The sequence below is a fragment of the Rhineura floridana genome, chromosome 8 (assembly GCF_030035675.1).
Source record: "Rhineura floridana isolate rRhiFlo1 chromosome 8, rRhiFlo1.hap2, whole genome shotgun sequence".
Lineage (NCBI taxonomy): Eukaryota > Metazoa > Chordata > Lepidosauria > Squamata > Rhineuridae > Rhineura > Rhineura floridana.
Window position 1 is genome coordinate 2,198,345 of NC_084487.1, and position 20,219 is coordinate 2,218,563.

General features: G+C 51.4%; 1 protein-coding gene across 6 annotated transcripts; it reads left to right on the forward strand.

Annotated features, from left to right (window-relative positions):
• The first annotated feature begins 470 nt into the window (after window positions 1–470).
• Window positions 471–19,990, forward strand: ARSA (arylsulfatase A). Of its 6 annotated transcripts, none has more exons than XM_061637968.1 (9): window positions 471–493; window positions 8,517–9,110; window positions 9,478–9,718; window positions 10,466–10,684; window positions 13,503–13,672; window positions 14,110–14,234; window positions 15,035–15,162; window positions 16,380–16,482; window positions 16,762–19,990. In XM_061637968.1, the coding sequence occupies exons 2-9, from the start codon at window positions 8,881–8,883 to the stop codon at window positions 17,073–17,075; spliced, it is 1,530 nt and encodes a 509-aa protein (XP_061493952.1). In that variant the 5' UTR covers window positions 471–493; window positions 8,517–8,880; the 3' UTR covers window positions 17,076–19,990. The 6 variants fall into 6 exon arrangements, with proteins under 6 accessions (XP_061493952.1, XP_061493950.1, XP_061493953.1 ...); XM_061637966.1 differs by lacking the exon at window positions 471–493 and adding an exon at window positions 1,200–1,367; XM_061637969.1 differs by lacking the exon at window positions 471–493 and adding an exon at window positions 1,401–1,631 and having other exon boundaries at window positions 9,478–9,571.
• The last annotated feature ends 229 nt before the right edge of the window (window positions 19,991–20,219 follow it).

Consider the following 20,219-nt stretch of genomic DNA (forward strand, 5'->3'; position numbering starts at 1 on the left):
CTGTGTCCTGGAAGCTGTTGTAGAAGTTGTGGCACACGCGAGCAAGTGATACAGAAGAGAAGATCCCTGAGGATACACAGAGTGTGTTTCTGTCACACTGAGGGGATGCAGCTGGCCCTAATGGTCTGCTGTATTCTGTTGGAATTCTGTATGCTGCCCTGGGATCCATCAGGATGATGCCCTTGGCCAAGGCATTGGGGGGGGGTATCTTTCCAAGTCAGGCTGGCCCGCAGGGGGAGCCCTCAGTTAGTCTGTTGCCGCAAAAACAGCAGAGATTCTTCTGGCACCTTAACACATTTTATTATGGCACCAAAAGCGTTTGTGGCCTAGAGCCCACTCGATGCATGAAGTGTAATCCTGCACCTGCACTGGTGGCAGCTGACGCCCTTCCGGGCTTGTGGGGCAGACGGCAGGAAGACCAAGAGTAGGCGGGGCCAGAGCCACCGAGAGGCTGAGAAGGCGCTGCCGGGCAGGGCCCCCACCTGCACTGCTTGTAGGCAAGGAGGCAGGCAAGTGGGGGGGGCAAGGAGGCAGGCAAGTGGGGGGGGCAAGGAGGCAGGCAAGTGGGGGGGCAAGGAGGCAGGCAAGTGGGGGGGCAAGGAGGCAGGCAAGTGGGGGGGGCAAGGAGGCAGGCAAGTGGGGGGGAGGCAAGGAGGCAGGCAAGTGGGGGGGAGGCAAGGAGGCAGGCAAGTGGGGGGGGCAAGGAGGCAGGCAAGTGGGGGGGAGGCAAGGAGGCAGGCAAGTGGGGGGGAGGCAAGGAGGCAGGCAAGTGGGGGGGAGGCAAGGAGGCAGGCAAGTGGGGGGGAGGCAAGGAGGCAGGCAAGTGGGGGGGCAAGGAGGCAATACCCCACCCGAATGGTCCAGTTCCCAGAGGGTGGGTGCATATACATGACAGGACACAGCAAGCAGGGAGGCCCGCGGGATTTGAACTGCTCAAAGGACAAAGTGGCAATTATTATTATGTTATTATTTATTTATGTTATTTGTCTACTGCTTCATACCTGACAAAAGCCTCTAAGAATTGGTTTAATGCAGTTCCGCAACGCCGTTGGGGCAATGCGAGCCGCCCAGCGAGTGCGGGGCAGAGCCCGAGCTCCGCGGCAGAGCCACGTGCTTTGGTTCGCCCCTGGGCGTCTCCAGAGGGGGCTAGAAATGTCTCCCCTGAGAGCTGCGGCTGCCGGTCGGTGTAGACCTGGAATGGGGAGCCGGGGCAGGAGGGGGGGCAGCCCTCTCCAGGCTCCTCTGCAGGATCTGGTCCGTGCAGCTCTCCGCGGGCCGAGCCCCTCACCGGCCCCGCCTTGCGCTTGCCCTCTCGCCAGCTCTGCTCGGCTGGACCGAGCGGGGCGCCGGCGCCTACGGTGCAAAGGGTAAGAGTTGCGTCGCGCGCTCTGCCCACGTTTGCCTCTGGCACGTGGCCCCCGGAAGGCAGCCCAGCAGGGAACGCGGCCCTTGGGCTGCAGAGGGGTCCTCTTCGCCGGGGCAGGCAGACGGGCCGAGGCTCCGACCCCAGGACAGGGCAGCTCCCTAGAGTTACCCTTCGCATGCCGGAAGCGCAGGGGCCAGCCAGGCGGGGAGGGGCGGCGCCGGTTCCCGAAGCGGCCGAGGGAGGCGCCTGGAGAGGGTCGCCGCAGGTGGGGCTCTCTCGCTCCGCGGCTCAGCTGCTCCGCGCCACCCAGGCGGCCCCTTTAAGGCCGGGGCCCTCGGGTGACTACAAGTCCCGGCATCCTCCACGTCTGGGGCTCTTGGGCGTGGGGACAGCTGGCGGCGTCCCTGCACGGAGCAGGTCGGGGTGTCCGGGAGGGAGCGCACCGACAATGCGCTGGCAAGGCGGGGAAGGGCGGACGGGACAGGACCCGCTTGGGCGCTGCCGGTTGGGTGGGGAGCGCCGCAGAAGGGCGCCCCCCCGGAGCCATCCCCCGGGCAAAGGGGCTGGGCAGAGCTTGGATCCCGCCCGCCCCCAGCCTTGCACTCCCAGATCCCCCCCGGTTTGAGGGGCTGTTTTCTCCCTTTCTCCCCTCTCCAGGCCGGGGCAGCTCAAAGGGGGGAGGAGAGCGCCGCCCCTCCCCCGCCAATCGCTGAGCTCGGGACTCTTCCTTGCTCCGAGGGTAGCTGCGGGCGCCGCAAGGTTAAGCCGCGGGCCTTCTTACGCGCCCCCCCCTCCAATCTCAGGCGGAGCCTCCGAAGTGGCTGGGGCGCTTTCTGCGGTCGGGGTCCTGGGGGAGGGGGGCGCCCTGCTTTGAGCTGGAGGACTTTGGCGCACCGGAGTAGCCAGGCAGGTGGTAGTCCAACAGGTGGGGGCTGCTTTGGCCTGGCAGCCGCGCTGTAATAGAAAGGCCAAAGGAAGCTCCCACGAATCATGCCTCCTGCCTGCAGCAGCAGCAGCAGAGATAGCCAGATGCTCTGTGGCGCTCTGGACATTGACCCCTTTGCCCTCATGTGCCCCCAGTGGCCGGTGCCTGGCAGTATACTGCTCCCGAGTGCATGCGGGGATTGCATGTGCAGCCGCTGAGGCTGGTGAGGGAGGAGCCCACATCAGACCTCTGCCTTAGGGGAAAAGTTTCCTGCAGGCAGAGTCGCCTGATGCTGCAGATCTTTTCCTGCCAAGCTGCACTCCTCTGACAGTACACACATTCCAACCTGAGCTTAAGATGGAGGGGTTCAAGGCATCAGCAGTCCAATATCCAGCTTTTCCATCTGGGTTGCAGGAGGCACCCCAAATGCCATAGTGCAGAGAGGCCTTTCTAGACACTCTAAACACACTCAAAAGCACAAACCTCTGCTAGCCACGGGGGGGGGGGAAGGCTCCCCTGAAGAGTTTCAATGATAAAGCATCTTCCTGGACCATTCACCAGTTGCTGGGCACCTAATAGGCCCATTAACAACCTGGCCACTCTATTAGCTTAACAAAAGAAACTCCAGCAGAGCCAGCCCCTCACCCCAAGGCACAGGATTCCAAATCAGAGGCTGGAAGGGGACTCACAGGGATCATCCATTCCAACCCCCAAACTCTCAACACTGTGGTAGCTTGACTTTTGAGTGCAGGAAGGGCCCTACTGGGTCTGATCAAAGACCCCGACCAGCCCAGCTGAAGAATAAGCGACTTCCCTCTGAAGGGCCATTTCATGAAGTTCTTTGGCAGTGTCAACAAGCATATAGGTTAAAGAAAGGTCAGGCTGTTCTAGGTGGGAAAACAAACACAAAAGACTTGCCTGGAAGGCGCAGCCCCTTGATTAGATTAAAAGCAGCCAAAAGCTTAAACAGCCCCGCCCCTTGCTTAGGAAGGAAGGAAGCCTGAGAGAATACTAAAGAGTTAAGCCCCAGCTGATAGCCATCAGCCTCAAGTAACACATCATTGGCTGGCAGCAGTAGCTGGGAGGAACCAGCCACACATATAAAGTCAGAGCACCCTAGCGAGGGAGCCTGCTCCACGAGCTAGAGGGAGCCCCAGCTGACGAAGCGTCAAGGCGAGTTAAGCAGCAGAGCGAGGAGGCCAGGACCCCCCACTCTGCCCGTCTGTTCCCTGACCTCAACTAAACCGCAGTCTCCAACCCATTGACGTAATAAACCTTAAACAAAACTATGCAGGTAAGAAGCCAGCAGGGGTGTGGGGGCTTCCCAGTGTTTTGCACCGCCTGCAGCATGTACGACTATCTGCCTGTTGGACAGAAGTCGTGGGTATGCTCTCGGTGCAATGAGCTCCTGGCTCTCCGGGAACGACTTCATTTCCTTGAGGCCAAGGTGGCTGACCTGGAAAAGCTGAGAGAGGCAGAAAGGTGTGTGGAGGAGGCCTTCAGGGACGTTATAGCTGTGTCCCACTCCAGCGATGATAGCTCTCCTGCTATCATGGAGAACGATGGTCTCGGGGAAGGAGAGCATCCAACTGAGGAAGAGGGAAACGATCCCTTAGAAGGGACCCATTCCTTGGGGGATGAGCAGCTATCCTCTCGTGCCGAGGATATATCTCCAGGAGCTGGAGGGATCCTTGTAGTGGGTGATTCGATCATTAGAAACATAGACAGTGGGGTGTGTGATGGGCGTGTAGACCGCAAGGTGTTTTGCCTGCCTGGTGTGAAGGTTGCGGATATCGCCCGTCGTTTAGATAGTTTGGTAGACAGTACTGGGGAGGAGTCAGTGGTCGTGGTGCATGTTGGCACCAACGACATGGGGAAATGCAGCCGTGAGGTCCTGGAAGCAAAATTTAGGTTGCTAGGTAGGATGCTGAAAGCCAGGACCTCCAAGGTGGCTTTCCCTGAAATGCTACCGGTTCCACGCGCAGGACCAGCCAGACAGGCCCAGCTTCGCAGTCTCAATGCGTGGATGAGACGATGGTGTCGGGTGGAAGGGTTTGGATTTGTTAGACACTGGGGAACATTTTGGGACAAGCCGGGCCTGTACAAAAGGGACGGGCTCCACTTGAACCAGAATGGAACCAGACTGCTGGCACTTAAAATTAAAAAGGTGGCAGAGCAGCTTTTAAACTGACTGAGGGGGGAAACCCAACAGGAGCTGAGAAAGGTCCGGTTCGGAATAAACCTCCCCCCTGGGATAAAAACCAAAGAAATGATGAAATTTTAAAAGGGGTAGGCCTAGAAGTAGGCATTGTGAGAGCAGGGGCACAGGATATAAATTCAGAAGAGCAAAATTACCACAGACCTAACCACAAGTGCCAAAGACACTTGAAGAGAGACACTGCTTACAAGTGCCTGTACGCTAATGCTAGGAGCCTCCGAACCAAGATGGGAGAACTGGAGTGCTTGGTCTTAGAGGAGAGCATTGATATAGTGAGCATAACGGAGACCTGGTGGAATGGAGAAAACCAGTGGGATACGGTTATCCCTGGATATAAACTATATCGGAAGGACAGGGAAGGACGTATTGGTGGCGGAGTCGCTCTGTACGTGAAAGAAGGCATTGAATCCAGCAAGCTCGAAACCCCAAAAGAGGCAGACTCCTCCACAGAATCGTTGTGGGTGGTGATACCATGCCCCAGGAGGGACTTAATACTGGGAACGATCTATCGTCCCCCTGATCAAAATGCTCAGGGAGACCTTGAGATGAGATATGAAATTGAGGAAGCATCCAAACTAGGAAATGTGGTAGTAATGGGTGACTTCAACTACACGGACATAGACTGGCCGCATATGTGTTCCAGTCATGACAAAGAAGCAAAGTTTCTAGATATTCTAAATGACTATTCCCTAGACCAGTTGGTCATGGAACCAACCAGAGGGACGGCAACCCTGGACTTAATCCTCAGTGGGGACCGGGACCTGGTGCAAGATGTAAGTGTTGTTGAACCGATTGGGAGCAGTGACCACAGTGCTATTAAATTAAACATACATGTAACTGGCCAATTGCCAAGAAAATCCAACACGGTCACATTTGACTTCAAAAGAGGAAACTTCACAAAAATGAGGGGATTGGTAAAAAGAAAGCTGAAAAACAAAGTCCAGAGGGTCACATCACTCGAAAATGCTTGGAAGTTGTTTAAAAACACTATATTAGAAGCTCAACTGGAGTGCATACCGCAGATCAGAAAAGGTACCGCCAGGGCCAAGAAGATGCCAGCATGGTTAACGAGCAAAGTCAAGGAAGCTCTTAGAGGCAAAAAGTCTTCCTTCAAAAAATGGAAGTCTTGTCCAAATGAAGAAAATAAAAAAACACAAACTCTGGCAAAAGAAATGCAAGAAGACAATAAGGGATGCTAAGAAAGAATTTGAGGAGCACATTGCTAAGAACATAAAAACCAACAACAAAACATTCTATAAATACATTCAAAGCAGGAGACCATCTAGGGAGACAATTGGACCCTTGGATGATAAGGGAGTCAAAGGTGTACTAAAGAACGATAAGGAGATTGCAGAGAAGCTAAATGAATTCTTTGCATCTGTCTTCACAGTGGAAGATATAGGGCAGATCCCTGAACCTGAACTAACATTTGCAGGAAGGGATTCTGAGGAACTGAGACAAATAGTGGTAACGAGAGAGGAAGTTCTAAGCTGAATGGACAATATAAAAACTGACAAATCACCAGGCCCGGATGGCATCCACCCGAGAGTTCTCAAAGAACTCAAAGGTGAAATTGCTGATCTGCTAACTAAAATATGTAACTTGTCCCTCGGGTCCTCCTCCGTGCCTGAGGACTGGAAAGTAGCAAATGTAATGCCAATCTTCAAAAAGGGATCCAGAGGGGATCCCGGAAATTACAGGCCAGTTAGCTTAACTTCTGTCCCTGGAAAACTGGTAGAAAGTATTATTAAAGCTAGATTAACTAAGCACATAGAAGAACAAGCCTTGCTGAAGCAGAGCCAGCATGGCTTCTGCAAGGGAAAGTCCTGTCTCAGTAACCTATTAGAATTCTTTGAGAGTGTCAACAAGCATATAGATAGAGGTGATCCAGTGGACATAGTGTACTTAGACTTTCAAAAAGCGTTTGACAAGGTACCTCACCAAAGGCTTCTGAGGAAGCTTAGCAGTCATGGAATAAGAGGAGAGGTCCTCTTGTGGATAAGGAATTGGTTAAGAAGCAGAAAGCAGAGAGTAGGAATAAACGGACAGTTCTCCCAATGGAGGGCTGTAGAAAGTGGAGTCCCTCAAGGATCGGTATTGGGACCTGTACTTTTCAACTTGTTCATTAATGACCTAGAATTAGGAGTGAGCAGTGAAGTGGCCAAGTTTGCTGACGACACTAAATTGTTCAGGGTTGTTAAAACAAAAAGGGATTGCGAAGAGCTCCAAAAAGATCTCTCCAAACTGAGTGAATGGGCGGAAAAATGGCAAATGCAATTCAATATAAACAAGTGTAAAATTATGCATATTGGAGCAAAAAATCTTAATTTCACATATACGCTCATGGGGTCTGAACTGGCAGTGACCGACCAGGAGAGAGACCTCGGGGTTGTGGTGGACAGCACGATGAAAATGTCGACCCAGTGTGCGGCAGCTGTGAAAAAGGCAAATTCCATGCTAGCAATAATTAGGAAAGGTATTGAAAATAAAACAGCCGATATCATAATGCCGTTGTATAAATCTATGGTGCGGCCGCATTTGGAATACTGTGTACAGTTCTGGTCGCCTCATCTTAGAATGGATATTATAGAGTTGGAAAAGGTTCAGAAGAGGGCAACCAGAATGATCAAGGGGACTCCCTTACGAGGAAAGGTTGCAGCATTTGGGGCTTTTTAGTTTAGAGAAAAGGCGGGTCAGAGGAGACATGATAGAAGTGTATAAAATTATGCATGGCATTGAGAAAGTGGATAGAGAAAAGTTCTTCTCCCTCTCTCATAATACTAGAACTCGTGGACATTCAAAGAAGCTGAATGTTGGAAGATTCAGGACAGGCAAAAGGAAGTACTTTACTCAGCGCATAGTTAAACTATGGAATTTGCTCCCACAAGATGCAGTAATGGCCACCAGCTTGGATGGCTTTAAAAGAAGATTAGACAAATTCATGGAGGACAGGGCTATCAATGGCTACTAGCCATGATGGCTGTGCTCTGCTACCCTAGTCAGAGGCAGTATGCTTCTGAAAACCAGTTGCCGGAAGCCTCAGGAGGGGAGAGTGTTCTTGCACTCAGGTCCTGCTTGCGGGCTTCCCCCAGGCACCTGGTTGGCCACTGTGAGAACAGGATGCTGGACTAGATGGGCCACTGGCCTGATCCAGCAGGCTCTTATGTTCTTATGTTCTTATATGGGCAGACTGACAGGCACTGCGTAGACTGTCAAACACCTTTTGGCCAAGTCCCACATCAAAAGATGAAAGTTGGGAAGTCCTCTTATGGATTGGTCACATGTTAAAGGACAGGAAGTCGAGAACAGGAATAAACGGAGAGTTCTCCCAATGGTGTAACAATGCCCCCCCCCCGGTCTGTATTGGGACCAGTGGTTTGGGTTTTTTTACCTTTTCATGAATGACCTTGTGGCTGGGGGTGAGCAGCGAGGTGGTCACATTTGCAGATAATGCCCAGATATTCAGTGTGGCGAAAACAAAACAGCCCTGTGAGCAGTTTCCAAAAGGATCCCCCTAAACTGGATGAATACGCAACAAAATGGTAGTTGTGGGTCAGTGGAAGTGTAAAGTGACAGAAACTGGGGCAAACGTACATCCCAACTTCACCTATTGGCTCATGGGGGGTCTGAGCCGGTGGTGGTTTACCAAGAATGGGATCTTGGCACTGAAGTGCATAGCCCAGTTCAAACATCAACCCTCCCTGTGTGCAGATGAAGACAAGGCAAGCTCCGTGCGAGGGACTGTGAGGTTAAGAATCAGATACAAGCCTGCTGATGCTGTAAACATGTTGTACAAATCTTTGGTGGGACCGTAATGAAATCTGGTCAATGAGATGCTATAGAGCTTGTAACAGGGCAGAAAAGAGGAAGCCCAGTCATAAGGGCTCTTGGTCTGATCCAAGAGGTTGCTCTTTTGTTCTTAAACGTGTTTTCTCTCGTTGGGGCTTAATGTTCTTAGTGATGCGCTCCTCGGATTCTTTCTTTTGAGTCCTCTTTTCTCCCTGCAGGCCTTCCTTCCAGAGAGCATTGGTTTTCCACTTGTCGCCTGTAGGTGTCTGGAGGGCATGGGCTGATCTTTGGACGATGGGCATTTGCCACGGCGACCTTCTGGCACTGCGGTCCTGCTGCTCCAGAACGCGGCTGCTGACTAGAGGCACCAGTTGCTCAGGGTTGGTGCTGGAACCTTTGGCTGATGCCCGACAGCCCTAGTTGGGCAGAGACAAGCCTGCTGCAGCAATTGTTCCTCTGACGCGGGCAGGCTGAGGGCTAAGAGGCTTCCTGGGACCAGCCTCACTATCAGGTGCCGTGGCGGCCGGCATTGGCACGCACTTGACCTGCGGGAAGGTCTTCAGGGACACACCTTCGTTGGCCATGCCTGCGCAGGGGCTCCTGGTGCTGTGCCAAGTTGTTATCCTGGCCCTGCTGAGTTCAGCCAGGCAGCCTCCCAACATTGTCCTCATTTTTGCTGACGATCTGGGCTTTGGAGATCTGGCCAGCTACGGGCACCCCAGCTCCACAACGCCCAACCTGGACAAGATGGCAGCCGGGGGCCTGCGCTTCACTGACTTCTATAGCAGCAGCCCTGTGTGCAGCCCTTCGCGGTACGGCAATATCTGTCTCACCTTCTGGTCTTCTCCCCCCCCCCCCATGCTTAACTGGAGCCAGGAGTTAATTCATATGACATTCACACCAAAGGGGACACTCATCTTTTCCATGCTTGGTTCTTCCCTTTCTCCACTGCTAGGATGTGCAGGCATCACCCGCACCCAGTTCCACACATTAACAGCGATGGGACCTTGCTTATTCCACCACACCCTTCTCTCCATCCTGGGGACCTTTTGGTGGGTGGGCGACTATCCAGCCTGCACATTCCTGTTTGGGTGGGTTGGGGTCAGCTGGAGCTGCATGGCTGGCTGGGGGGTGGCCCTTGAGGTCTAGCACCTTTCTTACCTGTTGTCCTACCTGCAGGGCAGCCCTGCTGACGGGACGCTACCAGACGCGCTCCGGCGTTTACCCCGGCGTGTTCTACCCTGGCTCACGGGGAGGTCTCCCATTGGCCGAGGTGACTGTGGCGGAGTTGCTGAAAGGGCGGGGCTATACTACCGCCATGGTAGGCAAATGGCACCTGGGAGTAGGACCCAATGGGATGTTCCTGCCCACACACCAAGGGTTTGACCACTACTTGGGGGTGCCCTACTCACATGACCAGGTGAGAAGCGGATGGGGGGAGGGGAATGGTGGAGGTTCAAGGGGGGAGGGGTCTGTGTGTTATGTGACACCTGTGCTCTGCTCCAGGCTGCACTTCAAGCAATTTTAGGGAAAGGTTCTAACTCAAATCTACTTGGGAAAAGGTGACTTTTCTTCCTAGTTCTACCGCATTTGCAGTTACTGCTTTTGCCGGTTAATTTGGGGATTAACAAAGCCAGAGCACTGGATTTGGCAGGGTAGCACCTGAACACAGTTACCTTAAGACTGCATCATCAGCACAAGGAGATTTAATTGTTGGGAAAATGACTCTCAGACGTGAGCTTTGAACATACTAAGTTTCAAAATGTGCCCCCGAGTACCATTTGCCGGGGATCAAGGCAGGCGAAGGCTTTGGGGCTTCCCTGGAAGCATCTTATGTGCCAGTCTGAGAACCGGCTGCTGGGCTATGTGGGCCTTTGGTCTGCTCTGGCAGGGCTGTCGTTAAGCTCTTAGTTGGGGAATGTTGCTACGTTTCTTGTGTGTGTGTGCAAGAGAGAGAGAGAGGGAGGTTAAATTTCAGCATTCCCTGTATGGGAACCCCCAGGGAGTGTGGGGCAAAATGACGAGGGGAATCATCCGAATGGGCTTCTAAGACAGTGAGTGCCTGTGGGGTTTTTGCACATGTGGACCTGCCAACATGCCATGTGTCTCCTGTATGCCCTTGGCACTGCCCTCCTGTAACGACACCCTCTTCTCCCTCCTGTTGCAGGGCCCCTGCCGGAACCTCACCTGCTTTCCCCCCAGCACCCCGTGCTTTGGGAACTGCGACCTGGGCGTGGTCCCCGTCCCTCTGCTTTGGAACCAGACCATCATCGAGCAGCCCCTCTCCTTCCCTCGCTTGCAGCCCCGCTACGTTGCCTTTGCCCGGGACTTCATCAGGGCCTGCGCCCGCCACAACCAGCCCTTTCTGCTCTATTATGCCTCCCACGTAAGTTCTGAAGCGAGTCTGCGGTGCAACGAGCTCTTTGTGTAGGTTTGGGGCAAAGAACCCAGGCCATTACATCTCATTCCTGCTCTTGGGATGGGCTGGACCCTGTTTTCTTGAGTCCAGCAGACCTCAAGCCCTGCCCGCCTCTGAGTGAGATGAGCTTATGCCACTCTGGCAAGAATTGCCAGCCTGAAGCCCTTCCATCCTCTTGTATCCTCCAGGGTGCTCTCTTGTTGATGGGCACTCTGATCCATCCCCCTCTCTGAAGCTAAACCAGGACAGTTTTTCTTCACACAGAGCAAAGCTAAATTGGAACTGTGGAACTCACTGCTGCAGGTCACGTCTTTGAGTAGCTTTTTAAAGGGGTTGTGTGCTTAAAATAATAATAATAGGCACCCCCCATACCACACTCTGCCCCACCCTTGGCTAGCAAAAGGCATCCTGTAAAATGAGTACTTGTATATACACTTTCCGTGGTCCAAAATCTCAGAACTCTTCTGCTGCAGAACAACGATTTTATAAAAGTAAAATGTTGCATACCTCTGATCACCCGGCAATTAATAGCAGTGTTGGGCGTGAGCTGATTTAGCTCAAGGTTGAGTTGATATTTTACTGTGTGTGCTGCTGCTGTCCCCAGCCCTGAGACTTAAAGGATGTGGTAAGTTGGAATACGTTATTAATTTATCTGTCCTCTGAGTGAGGTTCCTCGGTGGCCCTATGTGACGTTCCCACCTTTGGCTCCACCTGTCAGGTTCCCACCTGCTTGTGGCTACCGCCTTTCACTAGGCACCACCTCAGGACACCACCAGTCAGGATTGTCGTTTTTATTTTTTCTCACTCCGCTCTAGCACAGATCTTTCAAGATCCCACTGCTAGGCAGCACCACCAGCCACTCCCTGTAAACAATACTGCTAGAGACTTTGCCTTAGTCTCCCTATGGCTTGTCACTCTGTGTCTGGGTGCCCTCGCTGTCCACAACTCCCTTGTATCTTTGTCTATAAAGCATACGATCCTGGGTTGCTCTGGATACTTGACGATGTTACACTTTCTTCCTTCACCGCTGCCACCATTAGATACAGTTTCCCTTCAGCCCTGGTAATTCCCCTGCCCTCCCTTCTGGACCAGGCTTTTGGTAAACCAATAAAAGTTTTTATTTGATAACACTAGGAAATAACAAGATTACTTTAGGGATGTTTAACAAGTGAATGGTTTCTTATAGTGTCACTCTTTATGTTTCTGGTCATATATTTACTGTCTAAATACCAGCCAAATATAATCCAACCCTCCGTCAGAACTCTGCCAACCAACCCATCCAAATGACTCTCCACTAACGACTCTCCAACCACTCTCACCAACCGACCCCCTCTCAACTGTCATCCTCCCATTTATACCTTCAGCCATTCAAACACTCAGCCAATCATCATCCAGCATTCTCCAGCCTTCCAACCCATGCTCTTCCCCCCTCTCATTCAACTCACTTACCATATATCCCTTAATAAACCTGCACTTACCATATTTACAGGTTTTAACATATAAGGACATCACACCCTACTGGATGGCTGAACGTTGAGTGCTGTCAGATCCAGGATTTATTTGTTTATAATTTTAGACTGACTTTTGTCCAGTAGGACCCCAGGGTGGTGAACAGAACAAAATAAAATAATCTAGTTGGAACATCATTAAAACGTTACATCAAACTGTTAAAAGTGTTCAATAATTCAGCAGTAGACAAAGAAGAAAACCATGTCAGGCTTATGATCCTCCCTCAAAGGCCCGCATGAAAAAGTGTTTTCCCCCCTTAAAAGCCTTAAGTGAGGGAGACAGACATATCTCCAAAGGAAGGGAGTTCTACCATCAGGAGCCACCACAAAGAAGGCCCAGACATTGAAATGGGATTGGTAGGGATCTGTTTATGGTGGACAAATTAGGCTGAGGTTGCGGGGGGGGGATACAGAGGAGTAGGGTACGGTTACAATTTCATAACATCTGCTCTGTCAACTATAATTCGCCAGAGCCTGGATTCTTAAATTGAGCTTCTGTTTCCATGAGGTCTGATCCAGCTGGGCTTTTCTTGTCTTCTTCTGAAACTGTTTATAGGAAGCTGCCTTAGGCCAAGTGAGATCATTGCTCCACCTAGCTCAGTATGATCTGCACTGACTGGCAGCAGCTCTTCAAGTTTTCAGGCAGGGGCCTCATCCAGCCCTACCTGGAGATGCCATTGGGGACTGAATGTGGGACCTACTGCACGCAAGGCAGATGCACTATCCGCTCTCCCTGTTGTTCATTTGTATGCTGAAGGCAGAGCTGGCCTGTTCCTCCCAGCCCTGTTGAACGGTGTAGCTGGTTAACGTTTTCAAGTAACATGCCCAGCTTGCTGGCGTGGATGTGGGTCCAGGGGGACATTCTTACATATTTGGTGGTAGTGTTCCCCTGTACACTATTTCTGGGTGGAAGTATATCAAGAAATTTCAAAAATATTGTAAACAAATATCTCAGTTACCCCACAACTGTCTCTATTGAACCTATAACAAAGCTTCACGCAAAATAACTGCTTACATGGATGTTGGCTGCGGCTCAGATCTCCATTGCACAAAGATGGGAAACTGCTCAGGACCTCCACTTACCCCTGTGGTATAAAAACTGATGGAATCTGGCAATCATGGAGAAATGGACTCATGATTTACAGGTATCTAGAGGAACCGAGGAACCAGAGTGCTTCTACATAACATGCCTTGTCTATGCTTCTAGTTAATGTTTATATAATAATAATAACAACAACAACAACAAATTTGCGAGTAACGTGTTCTCCCCTCCATAGCACACCCACTACCCCCAGTTTGGGAGCCAAGAGTATGTGGGCCGCTCACCCAGGGGCCCTTTTGGAGACGCCCTCCTTGAGTTTGACGGAGCCGTGGGGCACATCTTGCAAGCACTGCAGGAGAGCGGGGTAGAGAACGACTCCCTGGTGTTCTTCACGTCCGACAACGGGTGAGGGCACTTCTCATCTCAAGGAGATCTGACCCAGGGCAGGTTCCCAATGTTTTTGCTCAGGAAGTAGGAAAGATTTGCGCCAAGGAGGTCTGCCGAGGGCCAGAGATTTGATTAGGACAGACAGTGAATTGGTAACGTCAGAGATGAGTTCCGTTGCCACCCAGGCACTTTTGACTTGCATACCAGGAAGGGTCAGCTGGGTTGCTAGTCTCCTTGAAGGTAACATACGCTAGCTAGCCATCAAATCTGTAAAATTTTGGAAGCTTTGAGTCACTGAGATTGTCAGAAAGGGGCTACCTTGAATGAAAATGGTGGTGCAAGAGTGACGTATGAGGAATAGAAGTGTCTCTATTGGGAGTGTGTCTTTGTGTGTGAGACATATAATATTGTGTGTGTGTGGATATATACACAAACACATTTTCTATCTTTTACAGCCCTGAGATGATGCGCATGTCCCGAGGGGGCAGTTCTGGCCACCTCAAGTGTGGCAAAGGCACAACCTACGAGGGCGGGATGAGGGAGCCTGCAGTGGCCTACTGGCCAGGCCGCATTGCCCCAGGTACATGTGGCCATTGATGGCCTCAGGGTCACAACAGCCACGGAACTGGTGTGGTCCTGTGTCTCCTTCAGCTGCCTTTCCACCTGCCTTGCGTTCAGAGGGTGGCACAGAACATGTCCTCACAATGAGGGCTAGAATCTTGGTGTTTTTTTTAAAAAAAAGATTGTGTCCCCAAGAGCTGTGCATGTATGCTGGCCTGCCTTGGACCTTGCATCCCATGCTTAGAACCTGGCTGGTGGGATGGGGCTTGCTTGGACTTGCAATGGGGCTGTCTGTGCTGGATACCTATTAGTTAAGCAATGGGGCAGTTTTCAAATGGATTTCTGGACTACATTTTAATGGCAGGGGTGGGAAACTCCATTGTCTCCAAACTGTTCCCACATGTCCGTCAGCTGGCTTTTCTCCCCTACCCACCAGCGGAAGCGCTTTGCCAGCCCAGTTCTTCCCAAAGCACCAAGCGTAAGGCTGGCAGCACCCCTTGCGCACTGGTTGCCAATCTGGGTGTCAGGCGCAAGGAGTTTTGACAGGTGAGTGGGACAACCCACCATCATGTGATGTCATAATGACACTGTGATTGACAGGTGGCTTGTCCCACCCCACCCCCGTCACTCTGCACTCTGGCCTGCAGAGTGAAACCAGTTAAAGATCTGCCCCCCCCCCGAGCCAAAGAGGTTCCCCACTCCTGTTTTGGGCCATTCACCCTCCCAAGGTGGGTTACAAGAAATCAAGGCAGCATTAAAATTCCACAGTGTAAAGTACCCCCCTAAGCATCTGTTTTTTCTTTCTGTCTCTGGGGCTAGGTGTGACCCACGAGCTGGCCAGCACCCTAGATATTCTACCCACGGTGGCAGCTCTGACCGGGGCACCCCTCCCCAATGTCACGCTGGACGGCTACGACCTCAGCTCTCTTCTCTTTGGGAGCAGAAAGGTGAGCCTGATGGCCTCTGTCCGGGCCGGTGGGAGTGGAAATGGGGAGGGGGCACTATATCCCGCCAGTCTGTAGCCTGCTTCATCTGTGCCATCTCAGATAGGTCTTCCAGGCCTGCAGCCGTTCCACTGGAGTCCTTTGGAGTTGCGCTGCTACAACAACCTGCTAAGCTAACCTCTGATAAACGAGGTTGTGGCAGAGATGAGGAAGAATCAGCTGGCAGTGGAGAGAGGCGGTGCTATCCGATCTGCAGAGGGGGTGCCCAGATCCTGGGGCACCATTCCCAGATCATGTGTGGTGTAAGAATTGGGAGCTCCGATCACCCTGCTCTGCAAGGGATCTGGTGTGTGTGTGTGTGCCCTTCTCTGATCATGTGACTGCTTCATTGGTGCCCCCAAGTAAGCACCTGGAACACAGGAGGCTGCCTTATACTGAGCCAGACCATTGGGCCAAGCAGCTCAGTGTTGTTGGCGCTGATTGGCTGTCCTGGGTTTCAGGCGGGCCCTACCTGGAGATGCCGTTGGAGGGTGAACCTGGGGCCTTCTACGTGCAAAGCAGGCGCTCTGCCATTGAGCGATGGCCTTTCCCTGCGGCTGGTCCTGTTGCAGGGTGACAAGGAGGCAAGAGAGTTACTGATGGAGAGGTGGACAGTCCTCTGATTTTGGACAACATGCTGTGATTGTGGTGGAAGATTTTTGAGTGATTCTGCATGTGCATCTCGCTTCCACGTGATGCATTTGCTGCAGAAAACACCAGGGAATCACAGGGTGGGTGGGTGTTCCTCATAGCAAATGCAATATGTTGCATTGCCCAGCCGGGTTAAAATGAATAACCTATAGATTGCCTGAAAAGGCATGGCCCAATTAATGGGCCTCCTGTTTCTAGGTAATGTTTAGTTAAGCAGCCCTGCAGCTGATGCCGCCATGCGCCATGTTTTTCCACCCTCCTCATGTGGCAGCTGGTGAAGTGGAATGTGGGAGGGGAAATTCCTAGCAGGGTCATGCCACGTGGCATCGAGAGATGCGGGTCAGCAGTGGCCGTGGGTTTTAGGAAGCATGTCGTTTGGCCTGCAGCTGGATTGGAAAAGAGGGCTGGCTCCGGGGCAGGACGGGGCGGCAGGGAGCCCAGGGTGAGATGTGCATGTTGTACACCCGCCCCCAGCTCCTGTTATGCAGCTTATGTGAACTCCCCCCCGTTTCACTCTGTTCTTCTTGCAGAGCCCCCGTCAAGCCGTGTTCTATTACCCGCCAGCCCCAAGCCAGTTGCTTGGCGTCTTTGCAGTCCGCTACGGAAAGTACAAAGCCCACTTCTTCACACAAGGTGAGCCTCCCCACACGCACACTCCATTGTGAGAGGGGCTTGATCTTGTCCTGCTTGCCCACCCCCCGGCAGTCACATTCTCTTAGCCCCTTCCTGACCTAGAAGGTGATTGAGTGAGGATACTCTGTGCAACCTAACCAATGGAAAATTGCTCTTGAATCTATGAAATGTTTCTATGGATGGCCTTGTCCTCCTCGTCTCTTGGTGGCCATCTTCTCTTTGCCCCGTCCTCGCCTAGAAGGTGACGGAGTCGCGTTTCTTCTCCTTGTGTCCCTCTAGGTGCCTTCCACAGTGACACAACACCTGACCACGACTGCCACGGGACCACCCCTCTGATGGCCCATGAGCCCCCGCTGCTGTTCGACCTGGAGTCAGATCCTGCAGAGAATTACAACCTCCTTCAGGCAGAGGCCGTGGGGCCTGATGTTCTGGCTGTCCTGAAGGAGGTCTGGCTTCAGAAGGCGCTTTTTGATAGGCTGATGGAGTTTGGGGAGAGCCAGCCTGGGCGGGGCAGCGACCCCTCGCTGGAGCCCTGCTGCAGCCCTCGGTGCAGCCCAAAGCCTTCATGTTGCAGCTGCGCTTCAGCCTCTTAGCTGCCACCATGCCTTGCAGAAGCTGCTGCTGCCTGCCCAACTCTGTACATGTGCAGGTGGGCAGTTGCTTTCGTTTCACAAACTCTATTAATGGGGCTTCTAACACCATTTTCCGTGAGGGTAATTCACATGATAAGGACATAGGACACCGCCTTCTACTGAGTTGGACCCTTGGTCCATCTAGCTGTGTATTGTCTACACTGATTGGCAGCGGCTCTCCAGGTTTTCAGACGGAGTTCTCTTCTAACTCTACCTGGAGTTGCCAGGGATCTAATGTATGCAAGGCACCGGACCTCAGTGTTTCCTTCTGAAGTGGCGATGTTGCTTTGAGATGTCATTCCACCCCTTCTGCTCTGCCATATTTCAGGTTGTAAGCTCCTTGGAAAAGAGGCCTGTCTTAGTTTTGTTTTATATTGCTCTGTACAGCCCTGTGTAAACTGATGGTGGTGTTTACCATGCCCTGTCAAGCACTGAAGCCTGGTATTGGCTGTGATGCAGAAAGTACCAGTTCTTGCCAGCAGCCAGTCACATTCCCAAAACACATGCAGCACCGGGAACTGAGGGGGAGAAATGCCTTCGGTGTCACTTTACGGAAGCCGTTGGAGTCCTTCAAGAGGCGGCTGGACAGCCACCTGTCAGGAATGCTTTGATTTGGATTCCTGCATTGAGCAGGGGGTTGGACTGGATGGCCTTAGAGGCCCCTTCCAACTCGACTATTCTATGAATCTATAAGTGAGGGAGCAGGAATGTGCACTCTTTAACAGGAAATGCTCCCCGTAAGACCTGTTTACAACTAGAATAGGGGCCTCCTCAACCCCCCCCAAGGGCGCTTGAGTTCCCACCCCTAGGGAGGGAAATCTGCCCCACTGCACGTTCAAAAGAGGAAGGAACACCTTCACAATAATCTTCCTCCTGAGGTAGCTCTGGACTGGCAGTGCAGGAGCAAGGCCTTGGAGGTGGTTGCAGCTGGTGTTGCCTTTGCACCAACGTCCTCTGTAGCACTTTTGCGTGTTCACAAGTGACCTTAGGCTGCTTGACCAATCCTTGGCTGCTTTCTCCCCAGTGGAGAGCTTTGTAAGAAGCATTTATCTTGTGTGTGGGTGTGCACATGGTGAACTGAGGAATTGCAGTTTGATTTCTATGGAATGCAGATTGTAATTTTTAAAAAACTGCAATATAGGAAATGAAAGCAGCTTGAATAGCTGCAGTTAAAATGACAGTGCTTACTAAATCAACATTTTTTATTTCCAATATGGATCCCAGACATGCAATTGAATATTTGGCAAAGCAAAATAGAATCGTTTTATTTTGTCAAAGAAAAAACCCTGGATCAGCCAACAATATTGTTACAGGCAAACAGGATGGGAGGAGGGCTGGAGAATATCTCATATCCACCCTTATTATGAAGCCAATCAATTATATCACTTGATTTCTTTTTTGAGAGACGATGGGGAAAAGAGATGGACATCAATAGAAAACAAACGTTTTAAAGGGTACACTCTAAGCTCTTTATTTTATACACAACAAAATAAACAAACCACAGCTCAAATACAGGACAATCCCTTCACAGCAGCCTTATATCGATGTTGGTCTCGCAGAGTAAAATCAATTTCCTCATGGGTCTCTCCACTGACACCTTCCATCCACATTTTTTAAAATAAATATAGAATATTTCCATTGCAAGACTGGAAGTCTAAAGGCCTTTATAGGCCAAGGGAGTTTTGCAAAGACGGCAGGATGTTATCTGAGGAAGAAGCTAGGGTAATCTTAAATGAAGTTCCTTAGGATGGTTTCAGTGGTGACAACTGACAGCTTTTCTGACAAAGGAAGAAACACAAGCAACGAAAAAGCTGTCAGCTTTTGGAATGATGGTGGTTAACAACATCTGCAGCTAAAAGGTCAAATCTCTAACATTTATACTCTGTTAATAGACAAAGATTTGGCAAATCTCACAGGCCTTAAACAGCTATGGGAAAATGACATAGGTATAGTATTGTATACCCTGGGGCATGTATGTGATTGCTATAACCATTATGCAAGGCTGCCTTATTGCTTTTATATGTATAAGTGCTTTTAGGAGGGTAAGATTTAATAGTTAAGCTCATAATGTTGTCTTCTGTAGCTTGGACACCTGCCAGAGAACTAGTTTGTTAGAAGATGAGGTTGCGGAACAGCCAGTGTCCCTCAGCTGGGCCTTATCTATGAGGAGGCTAGATGTAGCCTCAAGAACACCTCTTTGAAGCTCATCTAGTCAGCCACTAACAAGCTGCATGTGCTGAGAACCGGTAGCACATGTGATAGGAGGGTGGTAGGGAGGGAAAGGACCGTTTGATGTACAGTAGCCTTGGCACTGATCCAGTTAGCTCTAATGAGCTACATGTGCCAAGGATGGGCTGCACGTGCTGATTAACAGTAGGACACGTGCCATGGAAAGAGTAGCATAGAGAGGTCAAGATGTGCTTTGGCACCAGACCAGTGTCCTCGCACGTAAATAGGGTGATCCATCCGGTGCCTGGACACCCCAGATCAAGGGACGGGGATACTTCAAAGGTAGTGAGATAGTAGTCATTGTCTATTAGGCATAGGGCAGCTTTGATGCCTAGTCTGATTAATGATGTACCCTGTCAAGATGTGCTGATTTGATGTTAGATATAGCTAATGATGCATTCCGTCATTGTGTATGCCTTGCCAAGATTTTCTCTATAAAAGGTGCCTGTGCCGTGAGCTCAGGGTGCAGACCTTAACGCCTCTATGTGAGAGACCCTGGGTCTGTTCCACTGGGTAGGCAAGCCTGTTGTGGCCCAGCTCAGCATACAGACTGCAGGTGCCATGTGGGAACCTTGCAGCCTGTTCCATTTATTGGGTATGCTGGTGTGCTTGCTAAATTACTCAATAAACGTCTCCTTGAGAGTAAACCTTTGAATCTTCCTCCTTGATTCCATGGTACTGATCCTTACAGTTTGAAGCAGCCCACAGCTGGGGCTAATACAAGTATGGAAGATCAGAATTGAATAAAATTGTGGAATTGGCCAGCCTTGGATACCCCTGCAACACAAGTTAAAGAACAAATACTTAAATTAGCATACAGTGGGGAGGGGAGCCTGGCTGGGAGTCCAGAGTCTGTGAGTTCAGATCCCCGCTTGT

What these genes read in the sequence shown, in the direction of transcription:
- ARSA (XM_061637968.1), top strand. Translation starts at nt 8,881, where the DNA reads ATGCCTGCGCAGGGGCTCCTGGTGCTGTGCCAAGTTGTTATCCTGGCC. An exon ending in TGCCCTACTCACATGACCAG is followed by an intron (nt 9,719 to 10,465) that starts GTGAGAAGCGGA and finishes CTCCTGTTGCAG; the next exon opens with GGCCCCTGCCGGAACCTCAC. An exon ending in TTCTTCACGTCCGACAACGG is followed by an intron (nt 13,673 to 14,109) that starts GTGAGGGCACTT and finishes TATCTTTTACAG; the next exon opens with CCCTGAGATGATGCGCATGT.